This window comes from Myodes glareolus, chromosome 12 (assembly GCF_982192425.1).
Source record: "Myodes glareolus chromosome 12, mMyoGla1.1, whole genome shotgun sequence".
NCBI classification, from domain to species: domain Eukaryota; kingdom Metazoa; phylum Chordata; class Mammalia; order Rodentia; family Cricetidae; genus Myodes; species Myodes glareolus.
Genome location: NC_142037.1, coordinates 9360044 through 9383331, shown reverse-complemented (window position 1 = coordinate 9383331; position 23288 = coordinate 9360044). Strand labels below are relative to the sequence as shown.

The 23288-nt window shown below is 40.4% G+C and overlaps 1 protein-coding gene across 3 annotated transcripts in view; it reads right to left on the bottom strand.

The window, feature by feature from the left end:
* Positions 1–23288, bottom strand: part of LOC125397705 (uncharacterized) — a 46674-nt gene that overhangs the window by 11900 nt on the left and 11486 nt on the right. For 2 of the 3 annotated variants that reach the window (XM_087911947.1, XM_087911945.1), the window contains exons 5-9: positions 21696–21757; positions 18098–18131; positions 16237–16298; positions 2819–2855; positions 1074–1138 (exon numbers count right to left, since the gene is read on the bottom strand). In XM_087911947.1, the coding sequence (XP_087768073.1) occupies positions 1074–1138; positions 2819–2855; positions 16237–16298; positions 18098–18131; positions 21696–21757 (260 nt within the window). The remainder of the gene's footprint in view (positions 1–1073; positions 1139–2818; positions 2856–16236; positions 16299–18097; positions 18132–21695; positions 21758–23288) is intronic. The other variant, XM_087911946.1, reaches the window with a different exon arrangement.

The window sequence follows — 23288 nt, the reverse complement described above, 5'->3', positions numbered from 1 at the left end:
ACCACAAAGGAAATCCAGTGTGGAAATAATGTAAAGGACAGTCACTCACATTACAATAATACTGACTCTTTCAGACCCTCTACGCTCCATGTACTCCTATTCGCTTGATGCTGTGCTCTCAATAGGCAAGGTAGGTGTGAAAGACACTGTGGTGACAGCTGCTGAAAGCCCAGACTCTGTAGTGTTCCTCCCACTCTTAGAATCTTATCCAGACTCAATGGACCAGTCAGTGCTGTCCACTGCAGAATGATGCTCTTTTCTCAGCCTTCCTCCTACTGTGGCAAATTGTTCTGGAAGTTATGTCTATCAGCATATAAACCAAGTATCACTATACCCTACACTAATAAACCAAAGGAAAAAGGTGCTGGCGACATAGCCAACAGGGCAAGCGCTTGTCTAGAATGCTTATAATGGCAATGATCAATACACAGCACTGCCTACAAGACCCAAAGTCCATATTTTTTAAAAGTTGAGCAAGCCTATTATTTTTTATGCCAAGAAATAGTCAGATTAAATAGCAGATAATTAAAGATAAACATAAAACCATATGTGAATTGTCTAATATGTCTAAATAGAGAAATTATAGAAAGGAACAAACCTCATAAAAATGTAGTTAAATTTAGTTCTCAAATCCTTAATGAAAGTAATTGAATACTGTACTTCTGTTTTTTACATAATCACGTTTGATTGACACTGATATATAGGTAGCATAAATGTAATGTATTTATTACAAAAATGAAAGAAAAATTCATTTTATAACAAGCAAAATTGCTGTCACATAACTCTAGCAGACACATACTGTGGACTAGTTAGAGGTCCTTTTATTTATACAAAATTACTGTGTGCCTCAGAGGCTCACGTTAAATAAACAAACATGGTTGAGATAATATAGTTTGATACTAAAATTTCTCAGAAAACAATTTCTTAAATAATTTTGAACGTGAAGAACATTAGGAGGCAAATTTTAAAGTGAAATTACGTTTACATCTTATTTACTTTGTTCCTGTTTTGAATGAATTAAGTTGCTATTGAAATTAGGGAAGTAGCAGCAAAGTATTCATGATTACTCTTACCTCCACTGATCTGAATAGACTTCTTAAGAATTGATTTCAGCTCTCCAGCAGGTGGTCGTATGCTGCTGTGGCATATTTTAAAAAGTAATATTTTAATATTCATATAAAAACATTTACCAAATGTTTTATTTGTTGTTTGATTTCCTAACATACATTAGAGATTTACAGTCAAGCATTAACTTGTCCTTCAATCAGTTGATTAGGTTTAGTGATACTTTCTTTTAAACTTTTTCACATGTGAAAGAAAGGAAAGAATTTAGTCCACAAAAATTAATCCACTGAAAGCATAGGAACACATGAGAGAGAGAGAGAGAGAGAGAGAGAGAGAGAGAGAGAGAGAGAGAGAATGACAAAGACACTAGTTTCTCTTCAACACATTTTTTAATACTGTAATAACTGATGGTCACTCTTGTGCTCAATGTAATTAGTACCCTGACTCCACTTGTCAAATCATCCCTTGCTATTAAAGCATCACAGAACCCCTCTCTGTCATGCTACTTTGTGGGCTCTCAATGCATGTGATGTTATCTCCCATAAGGTTTGTTTGTGGACCATAAAATAGATTCCTGCTTCTGCCAGCACTCTTACAAGATACCATGGCCTAGGAGACGCTCAAGCTGTCCCTTAGTAGTCCATTCATGAGTGAATCTTGAAACCACAATCAGCTTGTTTATATGCCAAATGAGCATTGCTATTAACTTAATGAGATAAAAACATGAATAACAATAAAACTCGGTGGATAATTTCAGGTTATTAGCTTGAGACAGTTTAGAATTCCAAGTAGAAAGTAACATGTTTTTTGCAAGGTATTTCTTGGAACAGCTGTAAATACTGTAAATTATGAATCTGCACTTTGGACATAAACTGTGATGCCGTTGGATCTTTTAACATGGAGTAAATAAGCAATTTATTAATGTGCATCCAATGTACATGGCCCCACAAATGATAACACTATTGTCCTCTATTATGGAAGCAATCAATTAAGATGAGCACAGGACTAGCTTGACATATCACCTTTAATTTTCAGCCAAATCAGTGTCTGAGAGAGCAGATCACTGAAGGAAAGGGCCTTCTACTCTATGTTCATGTCCTACAGTTGGGGAAGACATAGCCCACTTTCATAGACACAAACAGAATAGTCATGCTATGGTTTGGCTCTCTACATTCAGATAATCTACTGAGATCCAGAGACTTCATTACTGTAGAAAACAGCTCACATTGATGGACAAGTAATGGATGGAGCACTGTGGTAGGAGGAAGGCATGGGATCTTCCACCACCTATGAAAGGGTGCTACACAGGACCAAAGGGCCTCTATGGAGATGGTGTCAAAGGAAGAAAGTAATTTGTTGGCTTCTTGTAATACTGTGTGATAATGCAGAGAGATCCCAAATTCTGTCAGCACTCAGAAAGATAAGTGTGATGAAAGTCTAGTACACTAACTGATTTCAGAAAAATTTTGAAAAGGCAAGGAGTGTCAGATGGACATAGTGAGTGTGGTTATCATGAGTAAGCTCATTTTCCAAAACACAGAATTGGTACTTTGGAAATGATGGTTGAGTATACACCTCATGTCCATGATCTAAAAACAACAATATTTCAGGCTAAAATACATTGATAATACTATGGGGATTAGAAAACAAAGCAAAAATTGAGTGTATAAATCAGTATCTATCTGAGAATACAACCAATAATTGGCTTGTTATCTTTGAATTTCCTTAGTATTATTGTATTCTTAGACCTCACCTGCAAAAAGGCTTCAGATCAGTGTTATAATGGACTTCTAAAAAAATCAAAATAAATTTATTACAATGCTAAAGAAATATAATATATAAAATGATTAGATACATAGTATTCATTTTTGAGACTAATCTAGACTATTCTAGAGTAAATACACTTTTGTAGGAAATTTATTCAAGTAGAATTAATCCATTTTGTTTATTTCAAATCAAGCAAGACTTAAATTTATCAAGCATAATACCTAAAAATAAACAATCACCCTGTGATTCCCATGACAGCCAGAACTATGTAACAATAAAACTGTGTCTCACAAACAAAAAAACATATTCAAAATGGAAAAAAAAATCCATGGGCCTATACATATTTTTGTTCTTCAAGGAAACGAAGAACCTTGTTGAGCCTTTTAGTTAAAATTGTTCATTTTATCATGAAAATTCCTACCACTGGGACTATATGTATGGCTTCTGTCTTTTGTATCAGGATGAAACCTTGCAGAAAGAAAGAAGAGGAACAAAGATCTTTACATAACAGCTCAAGGGAAGGCAGGCAACAGGCTTTCTCTCCTCATCCCTTTTGAGGGAAGAATATCCTGAGTTCCATCTGTGTTTCCAGACTTATAAGCAGCTTAAAGGATGTTCATGATAGCAGGCATCATCTTCCCCTGAAATGAATTACTGGAAAGATCCCTCCCTTGGTAGTAATAACCCCGAGCTCTACCTCAGGTGAGAGATCAGCAGAGAAGCAGCTGTGAGACTGGAGCAGCAAATTCCATGGGCTACCTTCTGACATAGAATCATTGTACATGTCTTCATATGTAAACAATAAACAAACTCAATCCTTCCCTGGACACTTGCAGTTTGCTTTTAGAAATGAAACATTGGAGGCAGGCAGTGGTGGCTCACACCTTTAATCCCAGTGCTTGGAAACAGAGGCAGGACGCTCTATGGGAGTTCAAGGCAAGCTTGGTGTAGAGAATATATTAAAGGGCAGGCTCCAAATCTACACACAGAAAAACCCTGTCTCAAAAAACTAAAATAAACATAAACAAACCAAACAAGACATGAAATGTTCATTCATTTTTGTCTTGTTTAAAGTCAAGGAAACTTAGTGTGCCTTTTTAGAATGCCCCGTGTCTCAGGATGGCCATTTGAGCCACCAACTAGTGGACTGGGATTGCGGCTCAGTAGGAAGGCCTATGCTTATTATGCAGGAGGCCTCAGTCAGTTCTCACCACCACAAATGCCATGAACAACTAACTTCATAATAAAGTGACACAGAGCAGTCTCCATTACAATCATATTGACTCTCTTCATCTTACTCTTGTGGGAAGAGGGTTTTGGATTCACTACCTAATGTGGTTGCCACACTGTGATGACAGTTGCTGAAAGTAAATACTACGTGGTGTTCCCTCCACTGCCACAAAGGCTCTCCAGACTCAATGGGGAGGCAGCTAATTCTTTGAAATACAGAATGATGTCATTTTCTTCACTTTGCCTTTTGTTTCAATTTTTATTCTTGAAACATGTTTTGCAGCATGGAAATGATATACATTGTTACCCTGTTCTATTTAACAAAAAGAGAAGGCAGAGATTATGGGTAGGGTGCTTGCATAGAATGCTCCCAAATCCTTATGTTCAACCTCTAGCACTTCAGAAAAGAAAGAGAGAGAAAAAGAGAGAGAGAGAGAGAGAGAGAGAGAGAGAGAGAGAGAGAGAGAGAAGAAAGGAGGGAGGGAGGAAGGGAGGGATTTAGGGATGGGTGGAGGGAACAAGGGGAGGTAGGGCCTGAGAAAAAGGAAGAAGAAAAAGAAAGAAAAGGAAAACATATAAGGATTGATAAGTCTTCCTAAAATCAATACAGTCACTGTGAAAAAAAAAACACTTCCACCCTAAAATAGGAGATTTCTAAAGAAAACAATTATACAGTATGCCAAAACTTTCCAAACTGAGAACTTTCACAGACATTTAAGAACTCAGATGATTTAATTACATCATAAGGTAGGAAATTAGTTAATGAAAATAATTGATTATTGAGGTTTTTTGAGACGTAATTATATTTTAGTGGCAGTGAGATGTGTAGTGATATGCAGTACAACATACAAGACATTTGTCATAAAACTCAAGGAGAATCTGTATTTGTGACAACCCTATTTACTGCAATGTGACTATGGAGGACATGTGCTGTGTAAAGATGTTTTCTCATTTATTCAAAGGCAGTACAGATGTCAGCATTAAAATTAAATAAGCAATGTTGGGGAAGACCAGCTAGCCCTGTTGCCCTGCTGAGCAGTTCTTCCCAGAGAGGTGAGTGGGTGCTCACCGGGGCAGCCTGCCTGCCCAGGAAGAGAGCACAGTCCCCTCCCCAGCTTCTGCAGCAGGGTCTTCGGTGTTCCAAGGGACCCCACCCCTCCCCCCACTGCTGCGGGCCCTTTGTCTCCTGAGTCCTGGGAAGACCAGCTAGCCCTGTGCCCTGCTGAGCAGTTCTTCCCAGAGAGGTGAGTGGGTGCTAGCCTGGGCAGCCTGCCTGCCTGTCCAGGAAGGGAGCACAGCCCTTCCCGCCTCAGCTTCTGCGGCAGGGTCTTCGGTGTTCCAAGGGACCCCTACCCTCCCCCCACTGCTGCGGGCCCTTTGTCTCCTGGGTCCTGGGAAGACCAGCTAGCCCTGTTGCCCTGCTGAGGAGTTCTTCCCAGAGAGGGCTGAGGAGCTCTATCCAGAGAGTGCTGTGAAGTCCTACCCAGAGAGTGCTGAGGAGTTCTATCCAGAAAGTGCTGAGGAGTTTCATCCAGAGTGGGGGAGATGGGCAGGAGCTAATACAAGATTTCCTCCAACAACCTGAAAGGCAACATGACATCGCCAGAATCCAGGGAGCTCGAAACTAGAAGAATTGAACACCCTACTCCAGAAGAAATAGAAGAAATCGACTCTAAGCGCTTCTTTATGAAAATAATAGAGGAACTTAAACAGGAGGTGAAAATCTGCCGTAAAGAAATGGAAGATAAGTATAACAAAAAAATTGAGGAAATGAGTAAAGAAATGGAAGAGAAATATACCAAAAAGTTTGAAGAAATGAGTAAATCCGTAAATGAAATTCTGGGAAACCAAGAAAAAACAATCAAACAGGTAATAGAAACAGTTCAAGATTTGAAAACTGAAATGGAGTCAATGAAGAAATCACGAACCGAGGGCCGGCTGGCTATGGAAAATCTGGGTAAACGAACAGAGACTTGAGAAACAAGCTTAACCAATAGAATACAAGAGATAGAAGAAAGAATCTCAGACTCTGAGGACACCATAGAGAAATTAAACACTCTGTCCAAAGAAAACAGCAAATCCAACAAATTCTCATCACAAAGCATTCAGGAACTGTGGGACACAATTAAAAAACCAAATCTAAGAATAACTGGAGTAGAAGAAGGAGAAGAATTGCATTTCAAAGGTCCAGAAAATATACTCAACAAAATTAAAGAAGAAAACTTTCCCATCATAAAGAACGATATTCCTATGAAGGTTCAAGAAGCATACAGAACACCGAATAGACTGGATCAGAAAAAAACATCCCCTCGTCATATAATAATCAAAACACAAAGCATTCAGACTAAAGAAAGGATATTGAGAGCTGCAAAGGAAAAAGGTCAAGTAACTTATAAAGGTAAACCTATCAGACTTACACCAGACTTCTCGATGGAAACCATGAAAGCCAGAAGGTCCTGGATAGAGGTACTGCAGAAAATAAGAGACCATGGATGCAAGCCCAGACTACTTTACCCAGCCAAGCTATTGTTCACTATCAACGGAGAAAACAAAATATTCCAGGATAAAAACAAATTTAAACAATACGTAGCTACTAATCCAGCCTTACAGAGAATACTAGAAGGAAAATCACAACCCAAGGAATCCAACATTCCCAACACTGCCTACATTAACTCAGACATCTAGCGACCCTTCACAAGCACAACTCAAAGAAGGAAAACACATACACGCTACTACCCAAAAAAATGACCGGAGTCATCGATCACTGGTCATTAATATCACTTAATATCAATGGTCTCAACTCACCTATAAAGAGGCACAGACTTAGAGATTGGATACGAAAACAGGATCCAACATTCTGCTGTCTACAAGAAACACACCTCAACCACAAAGACAGACACCTACTCAGAGTAAAGGGTTGGGAAAAGGTTTTCCAAGCAAATGGTCCTAAGAAACAAGCGGGTGTGGCCATTCTAATATCTAAAAAAATCGACTTCAAACTAAAATCAATCAGAAGAGATGGAGATGGACATTTCATACTCATAACAGGAACAATTCATCAGGAAGAAGTCTCAATCTTGAATATCTATGCCCCTAATATAAAGGCACCCACATATGTAAAAGAAACTCTTCTAGAACTCAAGGCAGTCATCAAACCACACACACTAATAGTAGGAGACTTCAACACTCCTCTCTCACCAATGGACAGGTCAATCACACAAAAACCTAACAGAGAAATAAGAGATTTACTGGAGGTACTGAATCAAATGGACTTAACAGACATCTATAGAACACTCCACCCAAATAGGAAAGAGTATACCTTCTTCTCTGCAGCCCATGGAACCTTCTCGAAAATTGACCACATACTTGGTAACAAAGCAAACTTCCACAGATACAAAAAAATATTAGTGACCACCTCTGTCTTGTCAGATCACCATGGATTAAAATTAGAATTCAACAACAATGGTACACCCAGGAAGCCAACAAACTCATGGAAGTTGAACAGTCAACTACTAAATCACCCCTGGGTCAAGGAAGAAATAAAGAAAGAAATTAAAGTCTTCCTTGAATATAATGAAAACAAAGACACAACGTATTCAAACCTATGGGACACAATGAAAGCAGTGCTAAGAGGAAAGTTCATAGCACTAAGTGTCCACCTAAAGAAAACAGAGAAAGCACACATTGGAGACTTAACAACACACTTGAAAGCTCTAGAAAAAAAAGCTGATTTACCCAGGAGGAGTAGAAGACTGGAAATAATCAAACTGAGGGCTGAAATCAACAAAATAGAAACACAGAAAACAATCCAAAGAATCAATGAAACAAAAAGCTGGTTCTTGGAGAAAATCAACAAGATTGACAAACCCCTATCCAAACTAATCAAACGGCAGAGAGAGAACTTGCAAATTAATAGGATCAGAAATGAAAAGGGGGACATAATCACAGACACGGAGGAAATTCAGAGAATCATTAGATCTTACTACGAAAGTTTATATGCCACAAAGTTGGAAAATGTAAAAGAAATGCACATTTTATTAGATAAGTACCATATACCAAAGTTGAACCAAGACCAGGTGAACAATCTAAATAGACCTGTTAGTCGTGAAGAACTAGAAGCTGTTATCAAAAATCTCCCTACCAAAAACAGCCCAGGACCAGATGGTTTCAATGCAGAATTCTACCAGAACTTCCAGGAAGAGCTAATACCTATACTCCTTAATGTATTCCACAATATAGAAAAAGAAAAGTCACTGCCAAACTCCTTTTATGAAGCTACAGTCACCCTAATACCAAAACCACACAAAGACACAACCAAGAAAGAGAATTACAGGCCAATCTCACTCATGAACATCGATGCGAAAATTCTCAATAAAATACTGGCAAACCGAATCCAAGAACACATTAGAAAAATCATCCATTATGATCAAGTAGGCTTCATCCCAGAGATGCAGGGATGGTTCAACATACGCAAATCTATCAATGTAATCCATCATATAAATAAACTGAAAGAAAAAAATCATATGATCATTTCATTGGATGCTGAAAAAGCGTTTGACAAAATTCAACACCCATTTATGATAAAGGTGTTGGAGAGACTGGGGATACAAGGATCATACCTAAATATAATAAAAGCAATATACAGCAAGCCGACAGCTAACATCAAATTGAATGGAGAGAAACTCAAAGCCTTTCCACTAAAATCAGGAACACGACAAGGCTGTCCACTCTCACCATACCTCTTCAATATAGTGCTTGAAGTTCTAGCAATAGCAATAAGACAACATAAGGGGATCAAGGGGATTCGAATTGGAAAGGATGAAGTTAAACTTTCGTTATTTGCTGACGATATGATAGCGTACTTAAGCGACCCCAAAAACTCTACCAAAGAACTCCTACAGCTGATAAACACCTTTAGTAATGTGGCAGGATACAAGATCAACTCCAAAAAATCAGTGGCACTCCTATACACAAAGGATAAAGAAACGGAGAGGGAAATCAGAGAAACATCACCTTTCACGATAGCCACAAACACCATAAAATATCTTGGGGTTACTCTAACCAAGGATGTGAAAGACCTATTTGACAAGAACTTTAAGCCTTTGAAAAGAGAAATTGAGGAGGATACCAGAAAATGGAAAGACCTCCCCTGCTCTTGGATTGGGAGAATCAACATAGTAAAAATGGCAATTCTACCAAAAGCAATCTACAGATTCAATGCAATCCCCATCAAAATCCCATCAAACTTCTTCACAGACCTTGAGAGAACAATAATCAAGTTTATACGGCAAAACAAAAAACCCAGGATAGCCAAAACAATCTTATACAATAAAAGAACTTCTGGAGGCATTACCATCCCTGACTTCAAACTCTATTATAGAGCTACAGTATTGAAAACAGCTTGGTATTGGCATAAGAACAGAGAAGTCGACCTATGGAATCGAATAGAAGACCCAGATATTAACCCACAAACGTATGAACACCTAATTTTCGACAAGGGAGCTAAAGGTATACAATGGAAGAAGGAAAGCATCTTTAACAAATGGTGCTGGCATAACTGGATGTCAACCTGTAAAAAAATGAAAGTAGATCTATATCTATCACCATGCACAAAAATCAAGTCCAAATGGATTAAAGACATCAACATTAATCCGTCCACTTTGAACCTGATAGAAGAGAAAGTGGGAAGTAGTCTACAAGATTTAGGCACAGGAGGCCTCTTCCTAAGTAGGACCCCAGCAGCACAGACAATAAGAGAAACAATGAATAAATGGGATCTACTGAAACTGGGAAGCTTCTGTAAAGCAAAGGACACTGTCAGTAGGACAAAAAGGCTGCCTTCTGACTGGGAGAAGATCTTCACCAACCCCTCATCAGACAAAGGTCTGATCTCCAGAATATACAAAGAACTCAAGAAACTAGGCACTAAAACTCTAATTAACCCAATTAAAAAATGGGGTACTGAACTTAACAGAGAATTCACAACAGATGAACTTAGAATGGCCAGAAGACACTTAAGGTCATGCTCAACCTCCTTAGCGATCAGGGAAATGCAAATCAAAACCACTTTGAGATACCATCTTACACCTGTCAGAATAGCTAAAGTCAAAAACACCAACGATAGCCTATGCTGGAGAGGATGTGGGGTGAGGGGAACACTCATCCATTGTTGGTGGGAATGCAAACTCGTGCAGCCACTGTGGAAATCAGTGTGGCGGTTTCTCAGGAAACTGGGAGTCAACCTCCCCCAGGACCCAGCAATACCACTCTTGGGAATATACCCTAAAGATTCCCTAACATACTACAAAAGCATTTGTTCAACTATGTTCATAGCAGCACTATTTGTAATAGCCAGAACCTGGAAACAGCCTAGGTGCCCCTCAATAGAAGAATGGTTAAAAAAGGTGTGGAACATATATACATTAGAGTTTTATTCGGCGGTTAAAAACAATGACATCTTGAATTTTGCATGCAAATGGATGGAAATAGAAAACGCTTTACTGAGTGAGGTAAGCCAGACCCAAAAAGAGGAACACGGTATGTATTCACTCATAAGTGGATTCTAACCATAATTAAAGGTCTTTGAGCCTATTATTCGTGATCCTAGAGAAGCTAAATAAGAAGATGAACCTGATGAAGATTATTTAGCTATCCACCAGGAGGTAGGAAATAGACAAGAGTCCCAGGTAACCTCGGGTGCATGGGGGGGGTGGGAGGGTCGATGGAGGGGGAGAGGGCTAGAGAGAAGGGAGTAGGGGAGGAACGGGGAAAGCTTGGTGGCTGGGGATGGGGGGGGGAGGGAGGTAGGATGAATATGGGATCAGGGAACAATATATTTCAACTAAGGGAGCCATTTTAGGGTTTACAGGAGACTTGATTATATATGGGATCCCAGGTCCAAGGAGAAATCCCCCAGATTGCTCTCTGGACAGAGGAGAGGGTGCCTGAATCGGCCGTGGCCCATGACCATACTGATGTATATTTTGCTTATCACCATAGATCCTCGTCTGGCGAAGGACGGCTATGCAGTCGGAGGCCCACATTGGAGCAACGGATTGAGCCCCCCGAGGTCCGGAGGGGGAGCGGAAGGAGGAGGAACATGAAAGACGAAATCAGTACTGCGAGGGATGCTATCACCCACTGATACAAGGGAACGGATCTGATGAGAATTTACCAGGGCCAGTAGGACTGGGACTGAACGAGGACGTGATCTAGCCAGATTCTCGGAATTTGGCCGGATTCTCTGACTGTGGCTGGCCCGGGGTCTTTCTGAAAAGCCATTGACTATGACACTGGGACCTGTTTCCTCTGCATATGCTGGATTTTGGGGATCCAGTCTGTTTGGACGCTCGCCTTCCTGGACCTGGAGGGAGGGGGAGGGAGCTGGAGCTTCCCACAGGGCAGGAAACCCTGACTGCCCTGGGGGACGGAGGGGAAGGAGGGGGGGAGTGAGGGGAGTGGGAGGGTGTTGGGAGGGGGGGCAGAAATGGAAACTTTTATAATTTAATAAAATTTACTAAAAAAACAATCATAAAAAAATAAAAAAAAAACAAACCCAGGATAGCCAAAACAATCTTATACAATGAAAGAACTTCTGGAGGCATTACCATCCCTGACTTCAAACTCTATTATAGAGCTACAGTATTGAAAACAGCTTGGTATTGGCATAAGAACAGAGAAGTCGACCTATGGAATCGAATAGAAGACCCAGATATTAACCCACAAACGTATGAACACCTAATTTTCGACAAGGGAGCTAAAGGTATACAATGGAAGAAGGAAAGCATCTTTAACAAATGGTGCTGGCATAACTGGATGTCAACCTGTAAAAAAATGAAAGTAGATCCATATCTATCACCATGCACAAAAATCAAGTCCAAATGGATTAAAGACATCAACATTAATCCGTCCACTTTGAACCTGATAGAAGAGAAAGTGGGAAGTAGTCTACAAGATTTAGGCACAGGAGGCCTCTTCCTAAGTAGGACCCCAGCAGCACAGACAATAAGAGAAACAATGAATAAATGGGATCTACTGAAACTGGGAAGCTTCTGTAAAGCAAAGGACACTGTCAGTAGGACAAAAAGGCTGCCTTCTGACTGGGAGAAGATCTTCACCAACCCCTCATCAGACAAAGGTCTGATCTCCAGAATATACAAAGAACTCAAGAAACTAGACACTAAAACTCTAATTAACCCAATTAAAAAATGGGGTACTGATCTGAACAGAGAATTCACAACAGATGAACTTCGAATGGCCAGAAGACACTTAAGGTCATGCTCAACCTCCTTAGCGATCAGGGAAATGCAAATCAAAACCACTTTGAGATACCATCTTACACCTGTCAGAATAGCTAAAGTCAAAAACACCAACGATAGCCTATGCTGGAGAGGATGTGGGGTGAGGGGAACACTCATCCATTGTTGGTGGGAATGCAAACTCGTGCAGCCACTGTGGAAATCAGTGTGGCGGTTTCTCAGGAAACTGGGAGTCAACCTCCCCCAGGACCCAGCAATACCACTCTTGGGAATATACCCTAAAGATTCCCTAACATACTACAAAAGCATTTGTTCAACTATGTTCATAGCAGCACTATTTGTAATAGCCAGAACCTGGAAACAGCCTAGGTGCCCCTCAATAGAAGAATGGTTAAAAAAGGTGTGGAACATATATACATTAGAGTTTTATTCGGCGGTTAAAAACAATGACATCTTGAATTTTGCATGCAAATGGATGGAAATAGAAAACGCTTTACTGAGTGAGGTAAGCCAGACCCAAAAAGAGGAACACGGTATGTATTCACTCATAAGTGGATTCTAACCATAATTAAAGGTCTTTGAGCCTATTATTCGTGATCCTAGAGAAGCTAAATAAGAAGATGAACCTGATGAAGATTATTTAGCTATCCACCAGGAGGTAGGAAATAGACAAGAGTCCCAGGTAACCTCGGGTGCATGGGGGGGGTGGGAGGGTCGATGGAGGGGGAGAGGGCTAGAGAGAAGGGAGTAGGGGAGGAACGGGGAAAGCTTGGTGGCTGGGGATGGGGGGGGAGGGAGGTAGGATGAATATGGGATCAGGGAACAATATATTTCAACTAAGGGAGCCATTTTAGGGTTTACAGGAGACTTGATTATATATGGGATCCCAGGTCCAAGGAGAAATCCCCCAGATTGCTCTCTGGACAGAGGAGAGGGTGCCTGAATCGGCCATGGCCCATGACCATACTGATGTATATTTTGCTTATCACCATAGATCCTTCGTCTGGCGAAGGACGGCTATGCAGTCGGAGGCCCACATTGGAGCAACGGATTGAGCCCCCCGAGGTCCGGAGGGGGAGCGGAAGGAGGAGGAACATGAAAGACGAAATCAGTACTGCGAGGGATGCTATCACCCACTGATACAAGGGAACGGATCTGATGAGAATTTACCAGGGCCAGTAGGACTGGGACTGAACGAGGACGTGATCTAGCCAGATTCTCGGAATTTGGCCGGATTCTCTGACTGTGGCTGGCCCGGGGTCTTTCTGAAAAGCCATTGACTATGACACTGGGACCTGTTTCCTCTGCATATGCTGGATTTTGGGGATCCAGTCTGTTTGGACGCTCGCCTTCCTGGACCTGGAGGGAGGGGGAGGGAGCTGGAGCTTCCCACAGGGCAGGAAACCCTGACTGCCCTGGGGGACGGAGGGGAAGGAGGGGGGGAGTGGGGGGAGTGGGAGGGTGTTGGGAGGGGGGGGCAGAAATGGAAACTTTTATAATTTAATAAAATTTACTAAAAAAACAATCATAAAAAAATAAAAAAAAAAAAACAAACCCAGGATAGCCAAAACAATCTTATACAATAAAAGAACTTCTGGAGGCATTACCATCCCTGACTTCAAACTCTATTATAGAGCTACAGTATTGAAAACAGCTTGGTATTGGCATAAGAACAGAGAAGTCGACCTATGGAATCGAATAGAAGACCCAGATATTAACCCACAAACGTATGAACACCTAATTTTCGACAAGGGAGCTAAAGGTATACAATGGAAGAAGGAAAGCATCTTTAACAAATGGTGCTGGCATAACTGGATGTCAACCTGTAAAAAAATGAAAGTAGATCTATATCTATCACCATGCACAAAAATCAAGTCCAAATGGATTAAAGACATCAACATTAATCCGTCCACTTTGAACCTGATAGAAGAGAAAGTGGGAAGTAGTCTACAAGATTTAGGCACAGGAGGCCTCTTCCTAAGTAGGACCCCAGCAGCACAGACAATAAGAGAAACAATGAATAAATGGGATCTACTGAAACTGGGAAGCTTCTGTAAAGCAAAGGACACTGTCAGTAGGACAAAAAGGCTGCCTTCTGACTGGGAGAAGATCTTCACCAACCCCTCATCAGACAAAGGTCTGATCTCCAGAATATACAAAGAACTCAAGAAACTAGACACTAAAACTCTAATTAACCCAATTAAAAAATGGGGTACTGATCTGAACAGAGAATTCACAACAGATGAACTTCGAATGGCCAGAAGACACTTAAGGTCATGCTCAACCTCCTTAGCGATCAGGGAAATGCAAATCAAAACCACTTTGAGATACCATCTTACACCTGTCAGAATAGCTAAAGTCAAAAACACCAACGATAGCCTATGCTGGAGAGGATGTGGGGTGAGGGGAACACTCATCCATTGTTGGTGGGAATGCAAACTTGTGCAGCCACTTTGGAAATCAGTGTGGCGGTTTCTCAGGAAACTGGAAGTCAACCTCCCCCAGGACCCAGCAATTCCTCTCTTGGGAATATACCCTAGAGATTCCCAAACATACTACAAAAGTGTTTGTTCAACTATGTTCATAGCAGCACTATTTGTAATAGCCAGAACCTGGAAACAGCCTAGGTGCCCCTCAATAGAAGAATGGTTAAAAAAAGGTGTGGAACATATACACATTAGAGTTTTACTCAGCGGTAAAAAATAATGACATCTTGAATTTTGCATGCAAATGGATGGACATAGAAAACGCTTTACTGAGTGAGGTAAGCCAGACCCAAAAAGAGGAACACGGTATGTATTCACTCTTAAGTGGATTCTAACCATAATTTAAGGTCTTTGAGCCTATAATTCGTGATCCTAGAGAAGCTAAATAAGAAGACGAACCTGATGAAGATTATCTAGCTATCCGCCAGGAGGTAGGAAATAGTCAAGAGTCCCAGGTAACCTTGGGTGCATGGGGGGGGGGGGTGGGAGGGTTGTTGGAAGGTGAGAGGGTTAGAGAGAAGGGAGTAGGGGAGGAATGGAGAAAGCTCGGCTGACCGAGATGGGGGGAAGGGAGGAAGGATGAATGTGGGATCAGGGAAGAATATATTTCAACTATGGGAGTCATTTTAGAGTTTACAGGAAACTTGATTATATATGGGATCCCAGGTCCAAGGAGAGATCCCCAGATTGTTCTCTGGACAGAGGAGAGGGTGCCTGAACCGGCCTTGGCCCGTGACCATACTGATGAATATTTTGCTTATCACCATAGATCCTTCATCTGGCGTTGGATGGCGATACAGATGGAGGCCCGCGTTGGAGCACCGAACTGAGCCCCCCAAGATCCAAATGAGGAGCAGAAGGAGGAAGAAAATGACGAAGGACTGCGAGAGATACTATCACCCACTGATACTAGGGGTCGGATCTAATGAGAGTTTACCAAGGCCAGATGGACCGTGACTGAACGAGCATGTGATCCAACCAGATTCTCTGAATGTGGCCGGATTTTCTGAATGTGGCTGGCCTGCAGTCTTTCTGAGAAGCCATTGACAATGACACTGAGACTGGTTTCCTCTGCATATACTGGATTTTTGGGATCCAGTCTGTTTGGATGCTCACCTTCCTGGACCTGGAGGGAGGGGGGAGGAACTTGGACTTCCCACAGGGCAGGAGACCCTGACTGCCCTTGGGGACAAAGAGGGAGGAGAAGAGGGGGGGGAGTGAGAGGGCGTTGGGAGGAGGGGCGTAAATGGAAACTTTTTATAATTTAATAAAATTACTTTCAAAAAAATAAGCAATGTTTTGACAAAAATACTTCACACTTGAAAGTGCTTGATTTATACTTGTTTTCCTTAATTCCTCTTTGTGGATTAAAATCTTTACTCTTCCTTATTTTCTTCAGAGAAGGTAGGAGCAGATGGTGTCATTCTTACCTTTTTTGAAGGTGACATGTTTTTTCTTTCTCTGCTCTGGCTCTCTTGTCATTGTTCCTTCACTGTGATATATGTTGAAAGTGATCATCATTTAACTATTCATACCAAAACACTAAGCATGTTTTCTAAATCTTTATTTTTTGAGTCCCTAATACATCTTACATTAGATATTTACAAAAACATTTTTTGAAAGAGGATCTCATTATGTATTCCAACTAACTTTTAACACACTATATGTTTCATGTATGTCTTGAAATCAAAGAGATCTAAGCCTCCTGCTTCCCATATTCTGGGATGAAAGGCATGGGCAAAGAGGCCCAGCCAAATAATTCTAAATTCGTTCTTCAACAGTTGATGATGATTAATGATTGCTCTCTGTCCACCTTTTCTCATGGAGAAGAACATACAAAATTTAGCACTTGATAAAAACAACACACACACACACACACACACACACACACACACACACACACACACACTTCCAAGCACACAAAACAGGGGAATGGCAGTTTTTCCACACACTTTGTTCTGATGGTTGCAGGAACTGATTGTTTTGTTCTCTAAGTACTTAATGCTCCGATTTCATTTCTTCCTCTAAACCTAAAGCACTTTGGCCTATTTTCTGTCAAGAAACTTTTTAGGCATTTCATTTAGTCACACACTCTCTCCCATGAAGCTGCTTTGGGAGAACATGAAATAAACTCTATGTCTAAACATCAAGCTGCCAACCATATCAGCATTCACCACATTTTGGTGATATGAAGCTGCTTTATTGGTAGTCTGTGCACAAGTACATGATGAAATTTTTTTCCTTTTTTGGTTTTTTGAGACAGACTTTCTCAGTAGTTTTGAAGCCTATCCTGGAACTGGCTCTTGTAAACCAGGCTGGCCTTGAACTCACATATTCGCCTGTCTCTGCTTTCCCGGGTTCTGGGATTAAAAACATGCACCAAAACCATCAGGATCTATGATGATCCTCTTTATACTCAATGGCCATTCCTTCCTGCACTACTCCATCTAAACTACAGCTAAGAGCTCCAAATTTCAGGGCTTCTGGTTGCTAAGCTCTGGACCAACCAGTTTGTTTTTCTAACTTCACCTACCTTGGGATTCACCACAGTTGGGGAGCTCACTGAGGGAGCTATTAACCTGCTGGACAGAAGCATGTCTACAAGGCCATTCTGAAGTGATCTTTAGCAAAGCCTTGGAGAGTCTTGAACCTTGCCATATTACTCACACTCTTCCCACAGAAAACTCAGCCAAACAAATTAGTGAAAAGGATTAATGACTTGAAAATGGATCCTTTTACATATATGTGCAAAATATGTTATGTGCTGTATATTTCTATGTATGTGTGATTTAAGGTACATAAATGCCAGTGTGTAGGTGTGGTGATAGGAATATAGACTCAGGAGTTGAACCTAACCTTAAGCATTAGTTTTCTGACTGGGTCTTTCACTCATGAATGCAAACCTCAGGCAAGCAATCCAGAAATGTCAGGGCATGATCTGTCTTCACCTGCAATCTCATGAAAGCTCACCAGGATTCGAGAAGCGCACAAGACCATCAGGCCTCATGTGGACCCTGGGCATCCATCTCCCATTCTCCCATATGCACAGCCAGCACTTTACAGCTGAATCACCTCCACAGACAGGGGTCCTAACAGCATTTCATGCTGTATCAGGGGAATAATCAGGTATTTAAAACTATATGCTCCACAGATAAATATTCAACTTTGATTAGCAACTAATTCTTCAACTAAGAAGCTGAAATTGTCTTACACAGAGAAAAACATGGTGGCAGCTTCTGAATTTTGTATTCTCTACATACTCAGTATATTGTAAAATCCAGACATTCATACCTGAGTGAAATCTGGTCTTTAAGTCTTCGACTAGCTATAAAGTAGAAAAACAAAATACGTTATTATCAATTGTAAAATATAAGAGCATTAAATGCCAAGGCCAATATTTTTACTACATATACTTTGTTCCTAAATGTGGATAAAATTTAAAGTGAATATTGACTTATAGACAACAAATATATGGATAACTCTTAATTGAGACTTTGTATGCTTCAAATACAGACAAATTTATGAAAAGCTTCTACTTATAATAAATTGGTGTACAAAACACCTAAATCTTGAACACAATAAGGCATCTTAACCAGAATCAATTTCACAAGCTGAAGTGTTAAAGTGGTAGCACAGTGTTGCTGCTGTTGCTTTTGTCTCTGGACTAATGGTGTTAGGAGAATTGTAAGTGAGCACACTCGTCTTGTATGGAAGTTAAAGGAGTTTCTCTAAGGTTTGAGTTATTCCATTGAAGATGAAAATTCTAGACACAAGGAAGCTAAGTCTACGGTGACTGCCCTTTGCAGCATAGCAAAATGAAAAACAAAAAGTCGCAAGCAGACCAAGAACAAGACCCCTGCAAAAAATTTCAAACTGATAGGTTGGCAAAGCTCCAGAGAGGGGGCAAGGTGTGTACTCTCCTCAAGTGCTTCTGAGGAAGCTGCAGAAGCCCCTCAGTTCTAGCTTCTGGTCCCTCGCTCATGGGCAGTGCAAAGAAGTTCAGCACCAGGACCTATCACCAACCGTGGTAAGAGCTATTGGAAAGCCTCCTGCAGTAAATAAGCACCCTAAACTCTATCTCTGGGGTGAGAAGCATGAAATAAACGTGGGAACCAAGCAGCAACTGCATGGTAGTAGTCCCTTCCAGGAAACATTGGAGTTCCCACAGAACACATCAAGCTCCCACTGCATGCTAAAAGCCCGCCCTCTGAAAAGGAATAAAGCAAATTCTTGTTTATTTTATTCACGGTATATTAACTGTAATATAACTTCCTTGGCATTGCCTATGGCTGAAGCAGAGTGTTGGTCCTACCAATAAATGGGTTGCCAATGAGGCTTAGCATGTGGGAGACCTCCATTAATCCTCTTCACCACAAAGAAAATCCAAGGTGGTGCCTGTTCACCTGCAAGCTCCGTGGAACCCTGAAACACAGCTTGTTCCAATACTGAGGGGACCTAAGAGCCTGGAAGCTCTGTGGAACTCTGAAACACAGCTTGTTCCAATACTGAGGAGACCTAAGGGACAGCCACAGCAAGGATTGTACCAACATGCCAAGACACTGTTGGCCCCATTTGAAGGAAGAGATGGGGGGAAAAAAGAGATGGGTAGGTGCCTATGTAAGAATTCCTCCGACATCCTAAAAAACAACATGGTAACACCAGAATCCAGTGGACACACAAAAGGTAGACTTGATCATCCTAACCCAGAAGTAGAAGAAAATGACTTTGAATGTAACTTTATGAAAATGATGTATACCTTTAAAGAGGAAGTGAAAAACTCCCTTAAAGAAATTGAAGAGAAGACAAACAAAGTTGGAAGAAATTAATAAATCCCACAAAGAAACCCAAAACTACCCATGAAAAAAAACAATCAAACAAGTGAAAGAAACAGTTTAAGACTTGAAGACTGAAATAGAGGTAATAAAGAAAACACAAACCAAGGGAATTCTGGATATGGAAAATCTGGGTAAATGAACAGGAACTACAGAGACAAGTACAACCAACAGAATACAAGAGATAGAAGAAAGAATCTCAGGAGCTGAATGTACTATAAAGAAAATAGAATCTTTGGTCAAAGAAAACATTAAATCCAACAAATTCTTAACACAAAACATTCAGGAAATCTGGGCCACCATGAAAAGGTCAAAACTAAGAATAATAGGGGAAGAAGAAGAAGAAGAAGAAGAAGAAGAAGAAGAAGAAGAAGAAGAAGAAGAAGAAGAAGAAGAAGAAGAAGAAGAAGTTGTTGTTTTTCAGCTCAAAGGCACAAAAAACATATTGAACAAAATTATAGAAGGAAACTTTCCCAACCTAAAGAAGGATATCCCTATGAAGTTCAAGAAGCTTACAGAACACCAAATAGACTGGATCAAAAGAATAACATCCCCTAGCCCTATAATAATCAAAACAAAAAACATACAGAATAATGAAAGAATATTAAAAGGTGCAAAGGAAAATGGTCACGTAACATATAAAGGTAAACCTATCAGAATTATGCCTGACTTCTCAATGGAAACCATGAAAGTCAGAAGGTCCTGGATAGATGTGCTGCAGACACTAAGAAACCATGGATGCAAGCCCAGACTACTACAATCCGCAAAGCTTTCACTCACCAACTATGGTGACTCAGGAAGGTCATTTGAGCCACCAACTAGTGGACTGGGATTGCGGCTCAGTAGGAAAGCCTATGCTTATTATGCAGGAGGCCTCAGTCAGTTCTCACCACCACAAATGCCATGAATAAATAACTTCATAATAAAGTGACACAGAGCTGTCTCCATTACAATCATATTGACTCTCTTCATCTTACTCTTGAGAGTTTTGGATTCACTACCTAGTGTGGTTGCCACTAGCAAGTTAGGTATAAAAGACACTGTGATGATAGTTGCCGAAAGTAAATACTACGTGGTGTTCCTCCACTGCCACAAAGGCTCTCCAGACTCAATGGAGAGGCAGCTAATTCTTTGAAATACAGAATGATGTCATTTTCTTCACTCTGCTTTTTGTTCCAATTTTTATTCTAGAATCATGCTTTGCAGCATGGAAGTGATATACACACTTACCATGTTCTATTTAAGAAAAACTAAAGAGAAAAGTACTGAAGGTAGAGATTATGGGTAGGGTGCTTGCGTAGAATGCTCCCAAAGCCTTGTGTTCAATGTCTAGCACTTCAGAAAACAAAAAACAAAAAAGAAGGAAAGAAGAGAAGGAAGGAAGGAAGGAAGGAAGGAAGGAAGGAAGGAAGGAAGGAAGGAAGGAAGGAAGGGAAAAGGAAAACATGTCAGGATTGATACGTCTTCATAAAATCAATACATTCACTACAGAACAAAGCTTTCACCCTAAAATGGGAGATTTCTAGAGAAAACAATTATACAGTAGGACAAAACTGTCCAAATTGAGAAACTGCACAGACATTAAAGAGGTCAGAAGATTTTAATTATGTCATAAGGTAGGAAAATTATTTAATAAAAGTTATTGATAACTGAGGTTTGTTTGTGACATAATTACATTCTAGTGACACTTACCTGTGTATTGGTATGCAGTACAAAATACAAGGCTTTTGTCATAAAACTAAAGAAGAATATGTATTTCTGATTATCCTATTTGCTGCAATGTGACTATGTAGGACACGTGCTGCGTGAAGTTGATTACTCCTTTATTCAAAGGCAGTACAGATATCAGCATGAATGTAAAATAAGCAGTGTTTTGACAATATACTTTCACAATTGAAAATTCTTTGAAATAGTTTCTTAATTCTGACTTTTTAGAATATTTGAAAACCAGAGAACTGCATTTATACTTGATTTCCTTAACTCCTTTAAGGGATCTAAAATCTTTACTCTTCCTTATTTTCTTTAGGAAAGGAAGGAGCAGTTGGAATCATTCTTACCTTTGTTGATGTTAGCACACTTTTTCTTGGTTTGTTCAGATTCTCCTGCATCTGTTCCTCCACTGTGACATATGTTTAAAAGTGATCATCATTTAACTATTTATATAAAAACACTTAGCATGTTTTCTAAATTCTTTATTTCTGAGTCCCTAATATAGCTTACATTAGATATTTACAAATAATTTTTTGAAACAGGATCTCATTATGTGCCCAACAGCTATTAATCCCACTATATGCATCATGTTGGTCTTGAAATCAAAGAGATCTATCTCTGTGCCTCCTGCCTTCCACGTTCTGGGATTAAAGGCATGGGCAACAAGGCCTGGCCTAATAACTCTAAATTCATTCTTCAACAGTTGGTGATGATTAATAACTGCTGTCCTTCCACCTTTCCTCATGGAGAAGAAACGGTGAAAATTTAGCTCTTGATTAAAACACACACACACTCACACACTCACACTCACATACACACACACACACATGAATGATAGCAGTGCTTTTTTCATATGATTTGCTTTAACCTTGTATTATATGCTTGTGGAGTCAGTGCTCCTGTTCCATTCATCTGCCTGCATGTCCCTATGGCCCCACAGTGCTATCTCTGTCAGAACTCTTTGGAGGCATTCTGTTGAGTACTATGCTCTCAATGGTCAGTATATGAAAAAGGTTTTTTGTTTGTTTGGTTTTTTGTTTATTTTTTTGTTTTTTGTTTGTTTGTTTGTTTGATTTTTTTTGCTTCTAATCATCCTTCTGCCTGCATTCTCAGAAGCCATCACAGTTGTGGTACTTTCAAATTGTTTTAACAGTTCATTCATGTGTGAAAGCTGAAACCACCGCCTGGCTGTTTCTTTATTTAGTGACTTTTTGTGTAATCCTGAGTCTTTGGAACTCACGACCAGCTTCAAAACTCAAGGAAAGCAACATTCTTTTGTCAGCTATATCCTTCCCAGGTCACAGCTAAGACTGCTGGACTTCGGGGCCTATTGCCAGTACACTCTGGACCAGCAGCTTTATTCTCCTAGCTTCTGCTTTCGCCGTTCCTTTCGCATGCTTTGGCTGTCATCACGGTCTTGGAGCTTGTCATGGGACCTTTTACCTGTAGTGTGAACCTTGTCCAAAATAGCACCGCTGCTGAAGTGATCTCCAGTAATCTGAAGGAAAACCTTCAACCTTGACCACTATTTTCAATGCCTTTTTAGTAGATAATGATCCCCAATATTATTGGATCAACAATCTAAACTTAACTTTTTCATCTTTGTATTTGATATGCGTTCCTGTTCACATGTGTGTATGCATTTGTGTCTGTTGATCCTAGTGCATGTTTTTTAGGTCAGAAGACATCTTTGACTGCCAGTCCTTACCTCCTAACTCACTTTTGAGACAGAGTTTCTTGTTGTTAACAGCTGTAAAAGCAAGACTAAAGTATAACTTTCCGGACAGCCTCCTGTCTCCATCTCCCATGGCCCTCAAGGTTCCCTGAGATTAAAGATGCACACAAGCAAATGAGGCCCTTTCTGTGTTCTGAGGAGTTGAACTCTGAAATCTTGGGTTTGTGTGATAAGTACTTTATTCCTGAGACATGTTCCTAGTCAT